The sequence below is a fragment of the Amaranthus tricolor genome, chromosome 3 (assembly GCF_026212465.1).
Source record: "Amaranthus tricolor cultivar Red isolate AtriRed21 chromosome 3, ASM2621246v1, whole genome shotgun sequence".
Taxonomy (NCBI): domain Eukaryota; kingdom Viridiplantae; phylum Streptophyta; class Magnoliopsida; order Caryophyllales; family Amaranthaceae; genus Amaranthus; species Amaranthus tricolor.
In genome coordinates this window covers 35,429,685-35,447,205 of record NC_080049.1, presented here as the reverse complement: position 1 = coordinate 35,447,205, position 17,521 = coordinate 35,429,685, and the positions used below count along the sequence as shown (strand labels likewise).

The following is a 17,521-nucleotide window of genomic DNA, read 5'->3' as shown; positions in this document are numbered from 1 at the left end:
TAACTTGTTGTAGATCGCCTAATTTTATAACCACAAATTGTTAAATTAAATGATTTTATCAACCTACCATTTATTTGTATATAAATAAATTAAAATGGTGGAATAAATTATATTGTTAAACACCACGTTAATATTAATTGATTATCTTTGAAGATTGCTTAAGGGTGTTAGAGTATGTAGCATTGGTCGAATGTTTTTGATCGAGGTTGAAGATTCACATTTGAACACAACACAGGCCCACTTAGATGCCTGTCATAGGTGGAAATTTAAAATGATTAAGACAAATTATCAACAAAATAAACCAAATAAGATAAGTTTTAACTTATTTTCAAAAGTAAGCGTGAAATTCCCAAATTTATGGTTTGGGGCTGTTCACCGTTAATAACTGCGAACAGCTTTGATTTTTTTTGACCTGTTCATGGTGGAAGCTGCTGTGCGTATTTGTAGAGCTAACTGTTCGCAGTTATTAACTGCGAACAAGTCAAAGTTGTTCGTAGTTACTATGTTGTGTTTTTTTTGATCTGTTCGTAGTTATTAACTGCGAATAACCCCAAACCAGAGCTTTAAAATTTCACGCTTACTTTTGAAAATAAGTTAAAATTTATCTTATATGATTCATTTTGTTGATAATTTGTCTTAATCATTTTAAATTTTCCCATACGTGCGTGCTGCTGATGGATAGTCTTACGCAGAATGCACTCAAGTGGACCATATTGGAAGTGTGATCCCATAAAATGAAATGGCCCAATATTTTAACTTTTGAGCTTTCGAAACTTGTGGTCAAGTTCATAGACTACTAAAGTGGATATCTCTAAGACTCTACTTAGACATACACAAATGACCTCATTAGCCATGCTAACATGTATGGTGAGGCCATAACACAAAGGTTAAAACATAATTCTATTTAGAAGTTCATTAATTCTTCACTACAACTGTCTAACCATGAGAAGACTAAATTGGATCAGTCTAAATTATTAAAAAAAAACTGCTTTTTGTACAAGTCTGAATTTAAATTTCATTGTTTTTTTTGTTTTTTACTAATAGGTGTTTTGTATAGACTTGTCTCACGGTGAGACAGTCTCATATAAGACTTGCCATTAAAAGTTTATTTCAGAATAGAATCAATTTTGTGTAATATTATGACTAAAAAATTATTATAATAACAATGTCAAAGTCTTAATTTTAAAATAGAAAAATTACCTAATATAATCCAACCTTCATGATTTTCCTACAATAATATCACCTATTGATTAAATATATATAATTCCAACTTCATTAGGTATTTTCCTAGAGCAAACTTGGGTAACCAAATAATCTATTATAGTAAGTTTTAATTTTTTTTTAAAAAAAGAGATAAATTAAAAGAAATGCCAAAAAAATGTTAAAAACTTTTTTAGAATTTTTTATGTAAATCTTCTAATTTTTCTAACTTTATAATAATTTTTAGTTTAGTTCATCCGGATACTTAAGTTTACTCTTGGAAAATATTCCATAAAATTGAGATTATTCATGGTTAATTAATAGTTGAGATTATTATAGGAAAATCATAAAAAAAGTTGGATTATTCTAGGTAATTTTTTCGTTAAAATATTAGATTCATCTGATTAGTCTTCGTGGCCAATTGGCTGATAATAAGAGATTATCTTTATGAAATGTTAAAAGTTCAGACGACACAGAGCATATAAATCGTTCATTTTTAACTGAAATAAACAAAGGGTATTTAACTCTAAGATCAAGCTAATTAAGCTACTTAATGGTAAAAGTCTGCCCTAAAAATAGTAATAATACCCAATAGAGAATAGAGAGTAACTTATTTGAAAGAGGTCTTTAAAGCCAAACACAAGTAACTGTTATTTCATTGAAGCTCACCATACATTAATTAACTGAGCTTGAGAAATAAAATGTAAAGATATGATAAATCAATGCTTATGACAAGCTAATTTCAAGGGAGTGGGAGGATCCGAATAAGAACCATCGACGATCCGATCAAAGACCCATTTGTTGGCAGCCTCAGTGTAATGAACGCCATCCCAGTTGATAACAATAGAAGGATCTTTACATGCTTTTGCCACTAATATTTGTTTGCCTTTCACTGTTTTCTTTCCTCCACACCCAACGTGCTCGTTATAATTGTACTTTCCTCCATGCCCACAACAAGCTCTTAATGGATACTCAAAACCTTTTGCAAATTACAATTTCAATATAAATTATATAAATGTACTCTTAATAAAATATAAATAGCCTTGAGGCAACATCACTTATGATGTAAATATTTAGTAAATCTTATTATTAGTGCGTAGGATAATATTGATTATCTTATTATTGTGATATATCTTCTATATTTATACTTTGTACTATAAAGATAGTGTATCCAAGTAATACAATTAAGCTTTTCAACCATTCAACTCTTCTAACTCTAATGTATTTATATATGATTGATGCGACAAGTCATGACGACTTAGTACATGATCTTATAATTGAAATATTAAGCATACTATTCATTTTGATATGAATAACTGTTATTTTATCTAGAACTCCTAATAAATCAAGAATAACAACAAGAATGACAATATCGCTTTGAATATTAACGTCTTATTCACAAGTTCTTGTATAAGATGGTTTTACAGTAAAATGTGTCTTATACATAGGTTAAATAGTCCAATAATATAAATTATATGAAGTCATCTCACTAAACGACAGTCTTTCACGAGGATAAACTCTATCTTATTTGTATTCAAATTGTAGTCCACCTCAAAACACAAGAAGTTAAAACAATACCAAAGTAAAAGATAAAGATAAAGGAAAAGAGATGAAAAAGAAAGGGAGTAGACGTACCGTATTTTGTTGCATGGTGAATAAGGTCGTACTTAACAGAATAGACATCCACATAAGTAAAGCTTGCATGGGGAAGCTTTTTTCTAAGGTGGCCTACAACATCCTTTAACTTTCGGTTGAAGTATTGGGCCACTTCGTTAATTGGGCTTGCACATCCTACATGGTCCACTTCGCTTGCCTTTACTGGCACACGCTCCAATACGTATGCCAAGCATCCTAATGGTCCTGTATTATGAATCCAAAAATACCTCCCTCCTTGATCATATATGCTCTGTACAATTTTAAACATTTCTTTTCATTCTCATGCTAATTAAAATGAGCTCCTCTGTATGAGTTCGTCTCGCTGTGAGACGAGTCTAACAAAAAGCCCATTATACTAAAAGTTTCAATCATTTGGCTACTTAACTCAAATATGAGGCAGAGGCACATTTCACTGTAAGACCCTCTCATACAAGAATTTGTGAATTAATATTTATAAAATTGAACAAATTGTCAATTAATGCTTAAAATAATATCTATGTACTTCTAAGAAGTATAAAAACAAGTAAAAAAAAATGGATAAAGTATATTAATACTATATACAAATATACAATATTAGAATAATTCAGCGGTGAAATAAGAAAAAAGTCAGTAAAAGTACAAAATTCTAATATAAAAATATAAACAAAATTGTTATAGACATATATCAACTTATATTTTAACTATTTGTCATTCTTTAACATGAAATTGAATTTATATTGATAATTATAGCTTTTTAATTTTATATGAACAATAAAAAAAAATATTTAAAAAAAATCGCAATAAATAAATAGATATAGCAATTACTATCCGTCTTATTAAAATTACTATAATAATTTTTGTACGTTAGATTTTTAGAGCCAATTGATCTTTTATAGATGTGAGAACTTTTGTTGTAAATAATTGCTATCTAATGGGAGGAATGATTATATAATTACAAAAGCATAATAATGAACTTACCATGATGACAGTAGAAAACTGATCAAGTACATCTGGAATGTAAGCTTTAACTTCATCACCAGATTTATTCAGAAAATATCCGGACGTTAGATCGTTTTGACCAATATCGAACGTATACAGAGCCTTGGAGAAATATTCTCCCTTTGGTAACAGTTGCTTGAACACATTCCCTATACCAAATTAAAATTACATTATAATTATAAATTAGTCTCATTATTGGAAATTTTTCATACATTGTACCATTCTAATTTATGACATTTATGGGTGTGACTCATAATTTTTAATTTGATCATCACATGACATCTTAAAATAAGTGTCAACTACTAACTATTTTCGTTTTACTTTATGAATTAATATACCTAAAATAAGTGGTAGACCTATCTTAGGAATTAGGATATGATAAATCTGCGGCCCTACCAATATTCTAAAAAATCCAATTGTAAAATTTATAAAAACGTTATTAATTTATAGGAGTATTACTATAAATACTAAAAAAAGTTATGGGTCTACCACTATTTGAAAGGCGATGCTTACTATGAAGTATAAGATAGCTTTTTTACAAAATTTTATTTTATGATTTTTTTGGAATAAATATTATAAAATATAAATACTTTGTGAAAATTTTCCTATGAAGTTTAAAATAAACATTTCGGTTATCATTATTGTGACTATATCTGGCCTACAAAAATCTCGTAAAATTTAATTAAGCGTTACACGTAAAAACAATGTGATTATACAAAAAAAACATAAAAATAAAGAAAGTGAATTTAATTAACCTTTTTGACGAAAGGTTTGGGTACGACGATGAAAATCATTGAATTGATACCATTGAACGTTCAAAGAAATAGGACTAAACCCACTTTGATGAAGTGTGGTGTTTTGAGGTCTAATGCACGACCCTGCGGTCGCGAAATTTGCACCATGGCTGAAGTTTGATCCCACGGCATCAAGGTATGCACTCAAATATGGAAGTCCCGAGCTTTGTGCTTCACAACATTGAAATTATAATTAGATTAAACATTTTTTATATTATATGCTAAATGATAGGTCGTGTACATGTATATATGAGTATACTACTACACAATTCTCGTGTACCTTTAAAAACTACTCTTCTATATGGTTTCCGTAAGATTGCTACTAGATTGCGCAACGCAAATAATAAATTGATAGTTTAGTTATTAAGAGAATAAGACAAAATTATAAATTGTGTGAATGATATAAAAACATAAAAAAGTATTATTAATTTGAAAAGTAATGGGATAATTATCATGAAAGAAAATATTAACAAATGTAGAATGAATAACAAACAAACTACGCAAGACTCTGCATGTCAGGAATATTCCGCTTGAACTACCAAAGGATGTGGAAGGAGAATAAAATATTGGAAAAATTATTCTGAATAATTTTATTTATTGTCCATCTGTTGTGAATAATTTTTATTATTAATTATTTTTAAATAATTTAATTTTTATATATTATTTGCTGACAGCACTATTTTTCACATTTTAACCGGCTATTGTAGCTACCTATTAACCGTAACGCTTACTTCTTCTTTCCCCTTATGCTTCTTCGTTGGTGTTACCCTACTCTTTTTTGGTGATAGATACCTATCATATCTAGTTAAAATGTGGAAAGGAATGCTGTCAGCAAATAATATTTAAAGGTTAAATTATTTAGAAATAATCAATAATAAAAATTATTCGCAACAGATTGACAATAAATAAAATTATTCTTAATAAATTTTCCTAAAATAAATGAGACTCTTTTCAAAAAGTGGAGTAAATAATTGTACGATAAAAATATGCTTCTTGAATCATGGTAAACGAGTTCAAGATGACAAGTAAAAGTGGGTCACACTCTACTAGGCTAAGTACATGCTTAGTATTATCTTTGGAAAGTACTCGTCCGCTCGTATGCTTTGAATTTCTATATGTACTATTAATATGATACTATCCACTTTGAATGGAGCATATTGTCCGTATGAATTTGTTTTTGCTACTTTTTCAAAATATCTTATATCAATTTGAAGTCTGAGTTGTTTAAAATAGACTTAAAATTTATCCGATTTTATAATTGAATTTAATTTGATTCGACTTCATAAATAATTTAAAATAATTATGAAAAAAATATGGATACAAAATTCAATTTCAAATCAACCCGAACACCTAACCCGAAATCAATCCATAACCCGTATAAATAACTCTAAAGTAGGTAGCAATTTATCCAACCATATTACAAATCAAGTATTGTAACTAAAAAATAGTTGATGAGTGTGAAATTTAATTTAAAAATAACTTTTGTTTAGAAACTAGCTTTAACTTGGTGAGATATACTTTTATTGAAAAAAATACAATTAAAACATGTAGTATATTCTTTTTAGAGAACGAAGTAAACATGTGAAAATTTAGTTGGACCGGAAAAATAATTAGTTATCAATCCTATATCAAGGATTTTTTTCAATGTGGAATAAGAAAGACAATTTTGTTTTGAAAGGGGGAAAAGACAAATAAAATAAGAAAGGTACAATAAAAATAATGAAAATATTTTTTAATTCTCATATAATATTCTAATCAGATTCATAGTCATTAATTTTATATTCCGCACAAGTTATAATTAGTCATTTACTCTACTGTTTTGGTTTAAAATGTATCCAAAATATTTTAGTTTTAAATAAAAAAATAATCTTTTTTGAAAATACAGATACTTGTTCGGTTGTTGTTCCATCAAGTTCACATTTACTATTCCATAGGATGGTTGCGACAATAATCAGTAATCAGTAGAATATTAAAAATATCATTTTTTTTTTGAGAGACGTCTACCACGTCATGTTCATTAAAGTCTAATATTTAATTTTACTCTATACTTTTCTTTATGGACTGACCAATTGTCAATTAGAGCTATTCCTCATAAGATTTGTGTAAAATTATAAAAGGTAAGAAAATAGTATCATTTAAATAAGGATAAAGATAATACTCCCTAGTGACTTCAATGACTCGACTCTATCTTGCTCAAATGTTATTTTCTGATATGATATACTAATTTTTCTTAATTTACTAATTTAAATATAATTAAAATATAAATTAAAATATAATTATAATTTTTTTAAATATAATTAAATAAAATTATATTTAAGTCGTTTTAATATATTTTTTAAATATCAACTTTAAAGTATATTTTTGAATAAAGCATCATTAAAATGTTTAATATTAAAATAATAAATTAATAAATATATAAAATTAAATGAGACATTTAATTAAAACAGAAAGAGAAAGAAAAAGTTACCAATAAAATCAATGACAAGGCGGCCATCACAGTATCTACCAGCAGGAGTATGGAAAAAGGTCATGCCACTAGGCGGGCCCGCTTGCCCAAACGCCGCAGACAAGCCGCCCGTATCGGAGTTTGAGTCACCAAAGTTAAATATGGCCGGAAAGTCACATTGTTGCTTGTTTTCCATTGTTATATCCTCACTGGAACTCGAAGATATCAATGTTAGGAATAGAAATACTATAAAGTTAGTAAACGCCATTGTTGTTTAGGATTTAGGAACCTAATTACAAAATATGGAAGAGAAAAAGAGTGAGAAATGGAGAGGGAAGAGAATGTGTGTTAGTGGGAGTGTGGGTGAGACTGAGAGTAGGTGATTTATAAGATTATATCATGATCTTGGGAGTGATATCTAATCACAAATTATGGTATGAGAAAATATCGCTGTATCGTATCATATCATATCATACATACATATTGATAAAAATGTTGAAAAATAACAAATGTCATTCTCAGGCATCCTTGACAAATGAGATTATTTTAATAGATAATAGTAGTTTATATTCTATGTGTCTAATCTAAAATTTAAAACATTTAATTAAATGAAAAAGTAATGTATTCGATAAATAATTTTTTAAAAAATCAATGTTATTTAATTTTTGCTTTAATAATTATGTATTCATAAATTTAATCATGATAATATATAATTGCATTAATTTTTTAAAATTATATATTTGTATATTACATACTAATAAATTTGTATATTGCACTAATTTTATACTAGTTGTGACTACATAATTAACTAATAAATGATCAAATTAAAGCAAAATAAATTTAAACTAAAATAAAATAATAATTCTAATCCTTTATTTATAACCTCTATGCAATCTGACACAATAAACATATCTGGAGCACTCTTAATTTTTTCTCCATAAGTGGCACCAAACACCTATTTATATCCCTATAAAGTTTTACTCATTTCCTTAAATTTTAGCATGGGTTTTATTTTACATCTGTTTTTTTATTGTCGTCTTTCATCCCAACTATTTTTTTCTTCCATTCACGTGTATTTTGTAGTATTTTCTAACTATAAAATTATTATTTTAACTGTAAAAAGGTGTAATTCTATTGGAGCAGAAGATAGTATAGTAATGGATACATAATACATCAATGTACTCCTATTAATGAACAATTGAAATCTGTAGGCTAAAAAAAAAATTAATTAAATAAACTAAGAATCAAACTTATTTCAAAAGTAAGCGTGAAATTCTCAAACCTGAGGTTTGGGGCTGTTCGCAGTTAGTAACTGCAAACAGGTCAAAATAGACAAAATAGTTGTTCGCATTTACTAACTGCGAACAGCAAAAAAAAAAAAAAATTTTTCTTTTAGGTCAAATAGTTGTTCGCAGTTAGTAAGTGCGAACAACTATTTTGTCTTTTTTGACCTGTTCGCAGTTACTAACTGCGAACAGCCCCAAACCTCAGGTTTGAAAATTTCACGCTTACTTTTAGAATAAATTTGATTCTTAATTTATTTTATTATTATTTTTTTTTTTCACTTATGTTTTTCAAATTTTCCCTATTAATCATAATGAGTTAACAACCAATATAGTTACACTTTAGAATTTAATTTTGGCCACATGATTGAGAAGATCAATATAAAACCCAAAGGTTTTACAAAGGCCCATTTGTAAATAAGTGTATGAAGAATAATTGTTCAAAGGCCCATTCTTGTTATTGCTATAGGCTATAGCCCATGTTAATATATATATATATATATATACATTGAATTAAGAAAAAATAGTATTACAACCTTCTAGAGTTATATTGACTTACTTTAAATCAAATCATGATCACATGGTGTATAAAGTCGGCCACATTCATCAACACATTCATAATACCAACTTATCAATTACCCCATGATAGTAATTGCTTACATCACTTATTTAGGAATTCATTGTGTGAACACCAAATACATTTGACTAGTCCAATATAACCATCAATAGAGTCAAACAAAGTTGGCTTAAACGAAAATAATATAAATAACACATCAACCCTTTTCATTTCTCATAAATTTGAACCCTTAATTACACTTTAACACACATAAACATACATAACAATGGCAAGCTTAACAGAAACACAAGAGAAGCCAAAGATAAAGATCTATTCATGGTGGAGGAGTTCGGCATCGGCTCGAGTTCTTATAACCCTCCATTTGAAAGGGCTTGATTATGAATACAAAGAGATTAATATACTTAAAGGTGATCAGTTTACACCTGAGTTCAAGAAGATTAGTCCAAGAAGCTTTGTGCCTGTTTTAGTTGATGGTGATGTTGTTATAACTGAATCAACTGCTATCATACAATATTTGGAAGAAAGGTATCCTCAACCTTCTATTTTGCCCCCACAAGGTGAATTTCAAAAGAGAGCACTCCATTATCAGGTCCATCATCTTACTCTCTACTCTTTATTTATATTATATACTCACTTTATTAGTAGTATCAAATTGCAGCTTCAATTTGTTTGTTCATATTTATATATTTGTCATTTTAACAAAATGTATTTTACAAACTAGTTGAGTGTTTTAAAGTAAAAAATGCCCTTAAAATTTAGATTTTTTAAATATTAATACAAAATTGAAATTTTCACAATAAAATCACGCAAACTTTGAATTTTTAATAGTAAATTTTCCAATTTATTATTAATTAATTAAATCTTATAAAAATTATGCTTTCTACTTGGTTTTGAGTTTATAAAATACCCGCATCCTCTTTATGAAAGTTTTTGAAACTTTCCTTTGTTTCGACTTTCCTATTTTTGTGCCCAATAAATATTAAGAGTGAATAGATGTAAGTCATTGTCTACTAGTCTTTCATAAAGAAATTTTTTTCATTTATTCTGTCTCAAAATTTTTATTTTTTCTGCCGCTTAATGTGTTGTTTTGATGATTGATAAATAGCCAAAGCTAGTTAAATATATGACTATTGAAAAAATTATATATACTATAAGAGATATGTAATTTTACGATTCAAAAAAATATAATTTTTTATTTTATAAGTATTAGTTTCTCGTATTTTTATGATCAACAAATTATTAATATTTAATAAAATTGAGCAGGTTGCAAGCATGATCAACGCAAGTATGCAACCATTCATAAACATACAAGTATTGAAATACATTGAAGAAAAAGTTGGGGCTGAAGAAAGAATACCGTGGGCTCATATCTATTTTAAGAAAGGTTTTTCAGCATTGGAAAATCTACTAAAAGAACATTCTGGAAAGTATGCAATTGGGGATGAAGTTGGCATGGCAGATGTTTTCTTAGCACCTGAAATTGATGGTGCTGTTAAATTATTTAATCTCGACATGAACGAATTTCCTTTATTGAAGAAATTGAGTGATGACACGTATCATCAGTCTAAGCCATTCCTGGATGCTGTCATTCAGTCACAGCCTGATGCTTGATAACAACATTATATGTAGTTATATACTTTCTCCGGTTTTAAATACTCCTAATATTTATTTCATCAATAATATTTTTGGGTTTTAATTTGTTGATTTTGTAATGTATGATGTGGTTTTCTTGATTAGTCAAGGGATTTCATCTTATTTTTGTTTGAAAGTGTGTACAAGTTTGTACTATTTGGATTTACTGAGTGTATTATTCCCTTTTTATTGAAATTTGTTATGGTAATAAAATGTATTAATAAATGATGTTTCTTGGTGATTAATCTAATATGTCCCTCAACTTTACCGGCAAACTGATGCAAATGGTGATCATATTAATACATCTTTCAATTCATAGAAAATGTTTTATTTTTTTAGGTCACTTTACTGTAATTATCTCAATTTTAATTTAAATAATAATTTTTGATAAATGAAATTTTTTTAAAAAAGTGATAACAAACGAAAAGAGAGAATGAATTGTATTGATGAAATTGAAAGAGATCTAAAATATATGAATGTAATTAAAAGAAAGTGGTGGACCATTATTCTAGTGCTAAATTAAGTGAGATAAACTAAAATAGAAAATAATGCAAATTCAATGGAACGAAGGAAATATATGTAAACTTAATAGGGCCGGCCCCAAACAAGTGCAAAATGTGCCTACGCCTAGGGCCTCCCAAAAAATATTAGTTTTCAACTAGTGCTAAGGTTTAAACTTTTCTATATATACAATAATTTAGGAGCCCACAAATAATCGGGTCAGCCCTATATAAACAATTTTTGCGGTGTCCCGTCTTAATTTGTAGATGTAGGCATTTGTTAGTCTTTTTTGAAATGAAATACACAAGAAACATTTATATATAAATTTTACCATAGGTAAATATCAACAAACAGTTAATGTGACTCCATGGCCCAATGGATAAGGCGCTGGTCTACGGAACCAGAGATTCTGGGTTCGATCCCCAGTGGAGTCGTTTATTTTTATAAACTCAGATTTTCATTATTTTAATCTCCGATTCAAGCTGACTAAATGACTTGGGCAAGGTAAAAAAAGTGAGCAAAGAATTCAGATAACATTTGTATTCTAATAGTGCAAAACCAAGTTCAGGTCATTTTTCAATACAAAATTGGAAAAAACTTGAGACTTTGTACATAATCTATCAAGGGGAATAGGAGGATCCGAGAAAGAACCATCCAAAACCTGGTTTGCAACCCAATGATTGGCAGCTTCTGTGTAACGTAGACTGTCCCAACTTATGTATTCCCTTGGATTACTGCATGGAGTTGCATAAACTGCAGTTTTGTTCACTCTCTCTATGTTCCAACAATGCAATCGAGAACAGTTAGCATGCTTACAGCAGTAACCTAGTGGATCAACAAAACCTGCAATAATCACCATTCCCAGGATGAAATTTGGTCACATGTAAATGTTTTGATAAATTTGGGCTTATAAGCAAGACTCACACAAAAAGAGAGTTGACTGCACACACAACCAATGAAGTTCCATCCTAAAACCAATTGCTTTGAGAGGAGTAGCCGATCAAGTATATATGTTAGTCCACCTCTCTCTAATTCTTCGAGGTGGGGTCACATAGGGGTTATTTTCCTGCATGTTTTATGGAAAGAGGTTTGGTTTTGTTAGTGGGAGTCTTACCATATTCCATTGATCTACTAATTAGAGAGTATTTTGGTTGAGTAATGTCGACATATACGAGGAGGGAAGAGTGGAGTTGAGTTCGCAGCTCAGAAATCTTATTCTTGAGCTGCTGCTTGAGCTCTTTAGCTACTTCGTTGTATAATTTCACGCAAGCAGCTTCATCCACATTTTCAGGCTTGGGTGGAAGTTTGATCAGTAAATAAGGCAAGCAACCGATAGGGCCGGTATTGTGTATCCAAAATGTCCTTGCTCCTTGGTCATGGAGTTTCTGAAAGAATGAAGAGCAAGCAAGAGTAAGTTTTACATCCTTAAGAACATACAAATGATAGAATTAAAGTGTACACTCCTTTAATCAGACAAATAAACAACCAAAAATTACAAAACATTTAAAAGATAGAGCCAAACTGCAAGAATTTATCCATTTTTGGGTATCAGATTGATGATATATAGTCAAATCTGAAACAGCCTCGTTGTTATAATAAAGGCACGGTTGCATACATTTGACCGCCTCATACCCTACCCAGGTGAGAGCCAATTGTAAGTCATACATGATATAAGAGGCAGGTGCCAAAGAGGTGGATCTGGAGCTTAGGATTTGGGTGAAGCATTGGGTATTGAACCTTGGGTGTATGAGCAAAACATGAATAAGCAAGTGCTCGAACGAGCAACTCACTCCCTTTTTCCTCCTTTTGCCCAAGTCCCTTGCCTATGTATATGGGCTTTGTATTTGATGTAAACTAAGCCTAAACACTTGGTGCTTCAATTGGCCTCCTAGCTTTGTATTCTCTCTCTTTTACCATTCTCTTCCATGCTATTTTGTAATCTCCATTGTAATCCCTTGACTCTTCATAAGTGAGTATCTAAGCTCTATCCTTAGAATTTTGATTTATACAAAACACTATTCCTAATGGAGATTGTAGCTAATCAGTGAATCTCAAACTACAATATTCGTCACTTCCGCTCCTTGGCTTCAATCATAAATTCATAACACATTAATATCGAGGTTTTGATTCTGATCACATCCAATTCCCAATGAGCTTAAAACGTTTTCCAAGCATCTCCTATTTTCGTCTTACTTTCTCCTCTCAACTGACTAATTTATTTTTGACTCATAGCAAACTATTATGATAATACTTTGATACCCTCCATATCATAACATTACAGAACCATTCACTAGAAGCTAAATATCTCATCTAAAATTGCTATCAGAGGTTCAAATTTGTCAATGCATGAGGGATACAACTTATCATAACCAATACCATCTCAGTTGCAAAAGGAATAAATTGATTCTGGATTGCTGTTCATTTAAGTCTTAATTTGGTTAACGAATATAACCAATTGATAACATTGTAAAATTCTTCATCTTTAAAATTTTGTACAGGCACCATATTCCCTTTGAAAAATATACAAGTGCACCATTTCTTTCTATGGACATCTCTTTGGTGCGTAGAACGACAATACAACCACATGAAAACCACACTCTCTGCTTGAGCAAAACAATAATTGGCCATAAAGTATATGATGAAAATTAATGAAATTATGCATTTCTAACTTGGAGATACCTAAATTGCCATAATTGCCAAAAAAATTACCTTGATTGCGAGTGCAAACTGATTCATAAGCTCAGGAATAGATTTACGGGCTTCAACTTCTCCCATACTTGTTAAAGCATGGTAAATGTCATTTTGCCCTATATCAAATGAATATAAGGCCTGTGAGAAGTCTTCACGTTGGGAACAGATCTTTAACATTATCTGCGAACCAAAAGACATAAAATTGATGCATGATCAGAGTCAGAGATTAAAGCTTTGATGAACTTCTTTTGTCTAGAAGACATCTTCATATATTTCAATACAACCTTGTGCATATAACCCACTAGTTCGCTCTTTCAAATCATCAAACTGCAAAAGCTGTACATCAAGGGAAAGAGGATTCAGATCACTTCCATACAGATTCCCATCAACATGCTGAATTGTCCCGCTAGCAGAAAAGTCTGCTCCATGCTGAAAGTTTGCTTCAATTGCATTCAAGTATGCACTCAAATATGGTAATCCTAGTCTTTCAGCTGCAAGAATTATTTTTAAGGCAACGTTAGGAGAAAGGATCGGATGGATCATCAATAAATGAACAGAAAAGACGGTCATTTAAGTGCAAGTGCTTTCAGTTTCGTTGACATGTGTATGAAGCAAGAGTAGCAAAGAAGTTAATTCTTTATTGTTGTGCATTTTCCTATTTCCTTCCCATTCTTTCATGTTGAATGTGACTCATAAACTCCATGGTTATGGTAGTAACGAAGTGCTAATGTAATGAGGTACAACAGTATTTCTACATTGCTATAACATCATCACTTCAACAAAAAAACAGAAATTTCTTGAACTCTGAATACTAGAAGATCAGTGCAAAAATTCCAAGCCTAATGCACGACAGTTTAAAGGAAAACATATTCTCAATGCTAAGAACAAGAACAAGTTAAGCACAAACTCACCAATAAAATCAATGATTAGCCAATCATCACAATATCTTCCATAAGGTTTACCAAAAAAGGTGATACCATTTGGATAAGGGACACGACCAATCACTGCACAGTATCAGAATTGGAGTCACCAAAGTTGAAAATGGCAGATATTTGACAATCTTTGGATAATTCACTAGCCCTTTTGCTTTGAGATCCAAGAGATGCAACTAATATAAAACCAATAATTAAGCCAGCCCCAATTGCAACTACTCAAAGACGGTTGTTAAATCCCAAAGAAGTGATAATATTTCTATTGATACTAATAGAGTTCAACCAAATCATGGTCACATCAACCTCTTACCTCTTTCAAGCATTCACCAAACAAGTAATACTCATTTAAGTCCTATTACAATCCCCCCAAAGAACAATTTTTTTCAGCTCATTCACAACAGCTGAACTACTAAACTTTCATCACAGCAAAGCCTTTCCTCTACCAGGCATTTCATTAAACATGTAATAGTGTAATACTCAATATAGTTTAGTAATCCTTGTGACAGGGCTCACTACAGAAAGCAATTATTCCCGTTCCTTTTTGCTTGTATGAATTCTCTAGTCTACTCCACATAAAAAATTCCCAATAATCAACACTTTTCTTCGGCTATTGCTACCAAGTGTCAATCGGAAACTTGAAAAGAACTTTTTTGTTATTGCTAACAAGGGTAACCTTGATACATTCGACCCCACCTAGGTGGAAGACACTAATGATATTGAAGTAATGCCTTAACGGAATGTTCTTGTATCTACAATGGTAAAAATAACAATAATCCCATCACATTAAGCTCTTTTGTCTTTCAGGCATTTCATCAAACATGTTCTGCTCAACGAAATTTTCATTATATAGGAGTAGCATTTTGTTTCGGTAGTTTCTACCATAAAACAGAATGAAATTAAATTAAGGATATGCCCAATTTTAGTAATTAAACCCTAAAAGCTGAGATCTTTTTGAATTATTTCTGCAATAGAAGTTAAAATATTGTAGCTATAATTTTACAGGTGCATATGTCCATTTCATTGATCAATTCCCAGAAGGCCAAAAGAAGAATAGATTTCAAAGAACATACCTTAGACCTAGAAATCACAAAGTGAAATCTATCAGAATTTACGGATGTTATAGCTGATGAAAGTGATCTTTATCGAGATTTAAGATGCGATCTGGGCTTCATATATTTTATGTTAGAAAGTAGAAATAAATGTAGTAGGCAAGATGTCAATTCCATCAGCAATTATTTCAACACCAGAATTAAACCTAAAGCAATCAATAATGCCATGGTTCACTCACTCTATGAAATAGAGTATTATAGTGATTAGAAATATCCAATCGGCTTGATCTGATCTAATAATTTGAAGCTTTAATAGGATAAGTTTGTATGAAACCGTCTCACTGTGACACGTGATCATATAAGCAGTATAAAATGTTAAACGATTGTAATTTTAGAGACAAAATTAATGAAATTAAAAAGATAACCAACAATACAAATTCCCGTCTCACAATAAAAGAATTTGATCAAATTTTGGTTAATATATAAATTTTTGGGTTGGGTACCCACCCCATCTAGACAGAATCTGATACCTCAAGTTCTAAACTAGTTTAAGCCGAGTCAGATTGTGGGTCATATATTATGTCTTATTAATTACCCATTTGATATAAATAAGTTTTTCTTAATAGTTATTTTGTTATAATGAAAGTTGTAAAAAAGTCTACATGGCAGAATAATACTTGATGTTGTTTTTATATTTTGTATTTTTAAGTATTTTATGCCTTAGATAAGTCTTATATGCCATTAACCCATTATGTATATATCTTATAAATTATAATTATAATAATGCAATTTATTGTCTTGTGAGTTTTAATTCTAATGCCATTATATGGTGAAGACCTATTATGTAATCACAATTTGGATAGGTCAGTTCTCTTAAAGACTCTTCTTCTGTTTGAAGTACTTGAATATGTGATGTTAAGATCGCATATGCAAGCTTTATTTTAATAATTTTTAATATTTATAATCTTCACTTTCCTTCTATCAAATTTATTATTTAATAAAATAATATATTTATTATTTAAAATATTTTATATTTTAAAATTTTTGAATATTTCTTGTAAGAATAACTTTAAAAAACAAAAAAAAAATATCTTTAAAGATTAATGCATAATATAATATAATTAATAACTTAGACTAAGTTTATGCAAGACTAACTCTATTATGATAGATGATTGCAAGAATATTAATGTCCCCTAATGCTTACCCCAATAACAAATGAGAAATTCATACCCTAATTTCTACATTCAATATTATAAATATAAAGTAAATCACGCATAACTACTTTTATTAATTATTGTGCTAAATATCAAACTTAATTAATATCGTAAAAAGGAAGGGAGGAGTACACTTCTAGTTATTAAACCACCATAAAATAAAAATAGGGTTTTGATAAGCAAATTATTATTCAGGCTTTCGACAAGTAATAATTGCAAATTTGATTAGATCCTGCTTGTATCCATTAATCATCAATGGCATTGCAAATGCTCCTTTAATTGTTTTCCATCCTGTAAAATCAACATATTCTCATTTAATAAATTTAGAATAAAGAACATGATTAAATAATGTGCACTACTAAGTGTCCTCTGTCTAAGTGTACTTCAGTTTTTTTTTTTTTTTTTTTTTTTTTTTTTTTGAGTTATATTTCAGTATTTATTTGTTTTGTAGAGGTATATTTGTGAATGTTTTCTAGTAGTAAATAGTAAATGTAGCTAATATCACCTCTCCCAATGATGATGCATTGGAATGAATTTTATGAAAAAAATGAAATAATTGAAGTTGCAC

General features: G+C 29.8%; 2 protein-coding genes, 1 non-coding gene and 1 pseudogene across 3 annotated transcripts; 2 read left to right on the top strand and 2 right to left on the bottom strand.

Annotated features, from left to right (window-relative positions):
* Positions 1-1,792: 1,792 nt before the first annotated feature.
* LOC130808795 (GDSL esterase/lipase At3g26430-like) lies at positions 1,793-7,503 on the bottom strand. The gene is made up of 5 exons (XM_057674300.1): positions 7,096-7,503; positions 4,590-4,799; positions 3,814-3,983; positions 2,836-3,106; positions 1,793-2,179 (listed from the first exon to the last, which is right to left on the bottom strand). The coding sequence occupies exons 1-5, from the start codon at positions 7,340-7,342 to the stop codon at positions 1,920-1,922; spliced, it is 1,158 nt and encodes a 385-aa protein (XP_057530283.1). The 5' UTR covers positions 7,343-7,503; the 3' UTR covers positions 1,793-1,919.
* Positions 7,504-9,009: 1,506 nt separating this feature from the next.
* LOC130807861 (glutathione S-transferase 2-like) lies at positions 9,010-11,910 on the top strand. The gene is made up of 2 exons (XM_057673234.1): positions 9,010-9,523; positions 10,198-11,910. The coding sequence occupies exons 1-2, from the start codon at positions 9,200-9,202 to the stop codon at positions 10,543-10,545; spliced, it is 672 nt and encodes a 223-aa protein (XP_057529217.1). The 5' UTR covers positions 9,010-9,199; the 3' UTR covers positions 10,546-11,910.
* Positions 11,429-11,501, top strand: TRNAR-ACG (transfer RNA arginine (anticodon ACG)). Its single transcript has one exon. It is a non-coding gene; the product is annotated as a tRNA-Arg (tRNA).
* On the bottom strand, positions 11,582-16,338 carry LOC130808589 (GDSL esterase/lipase At3g26430-like; annotated as a pseudogene).
* Positions 16,339-17,521: the final 1,183 nt, after the last annotated feature.

Coding starts and splice junctions, on each gene's coding strand:
- LOC130808795 (XM_057674300.1), bottom strand. CDS start 7,342: ATGGCGTTTACTAACTTTATAGTATTTCTATTCCTAACATTGATATCT. Junction 4,800..7,095: donor CCTTGTCATTGATTTTATTG/GTAACTTTTTCT, acceptor AATGTTGTGAAG/CACAAAGCTCGGGACTTCCA. Junction 3,984..4,589: donor CCAAACCTTTCGTCAAAAAG/GTTAATTAAATT, acceptor AATTTGGTATAG/GGAATGTGTTCAAGCAACTG.
- LOC130807861 (XM_057673234.1), top strand. CDS start 9,200: ATGGCAAGCTTAACAGAAACACAAGAGAAGCCAAAGATAAAGATCTAT. Junction 9,524..10,197: donor AGAGAGCACTCCATTATCAG/GTCCATCATCTT, acceptor AAAATTGAGCAG/GTTGCAAGCATGATCAACGC.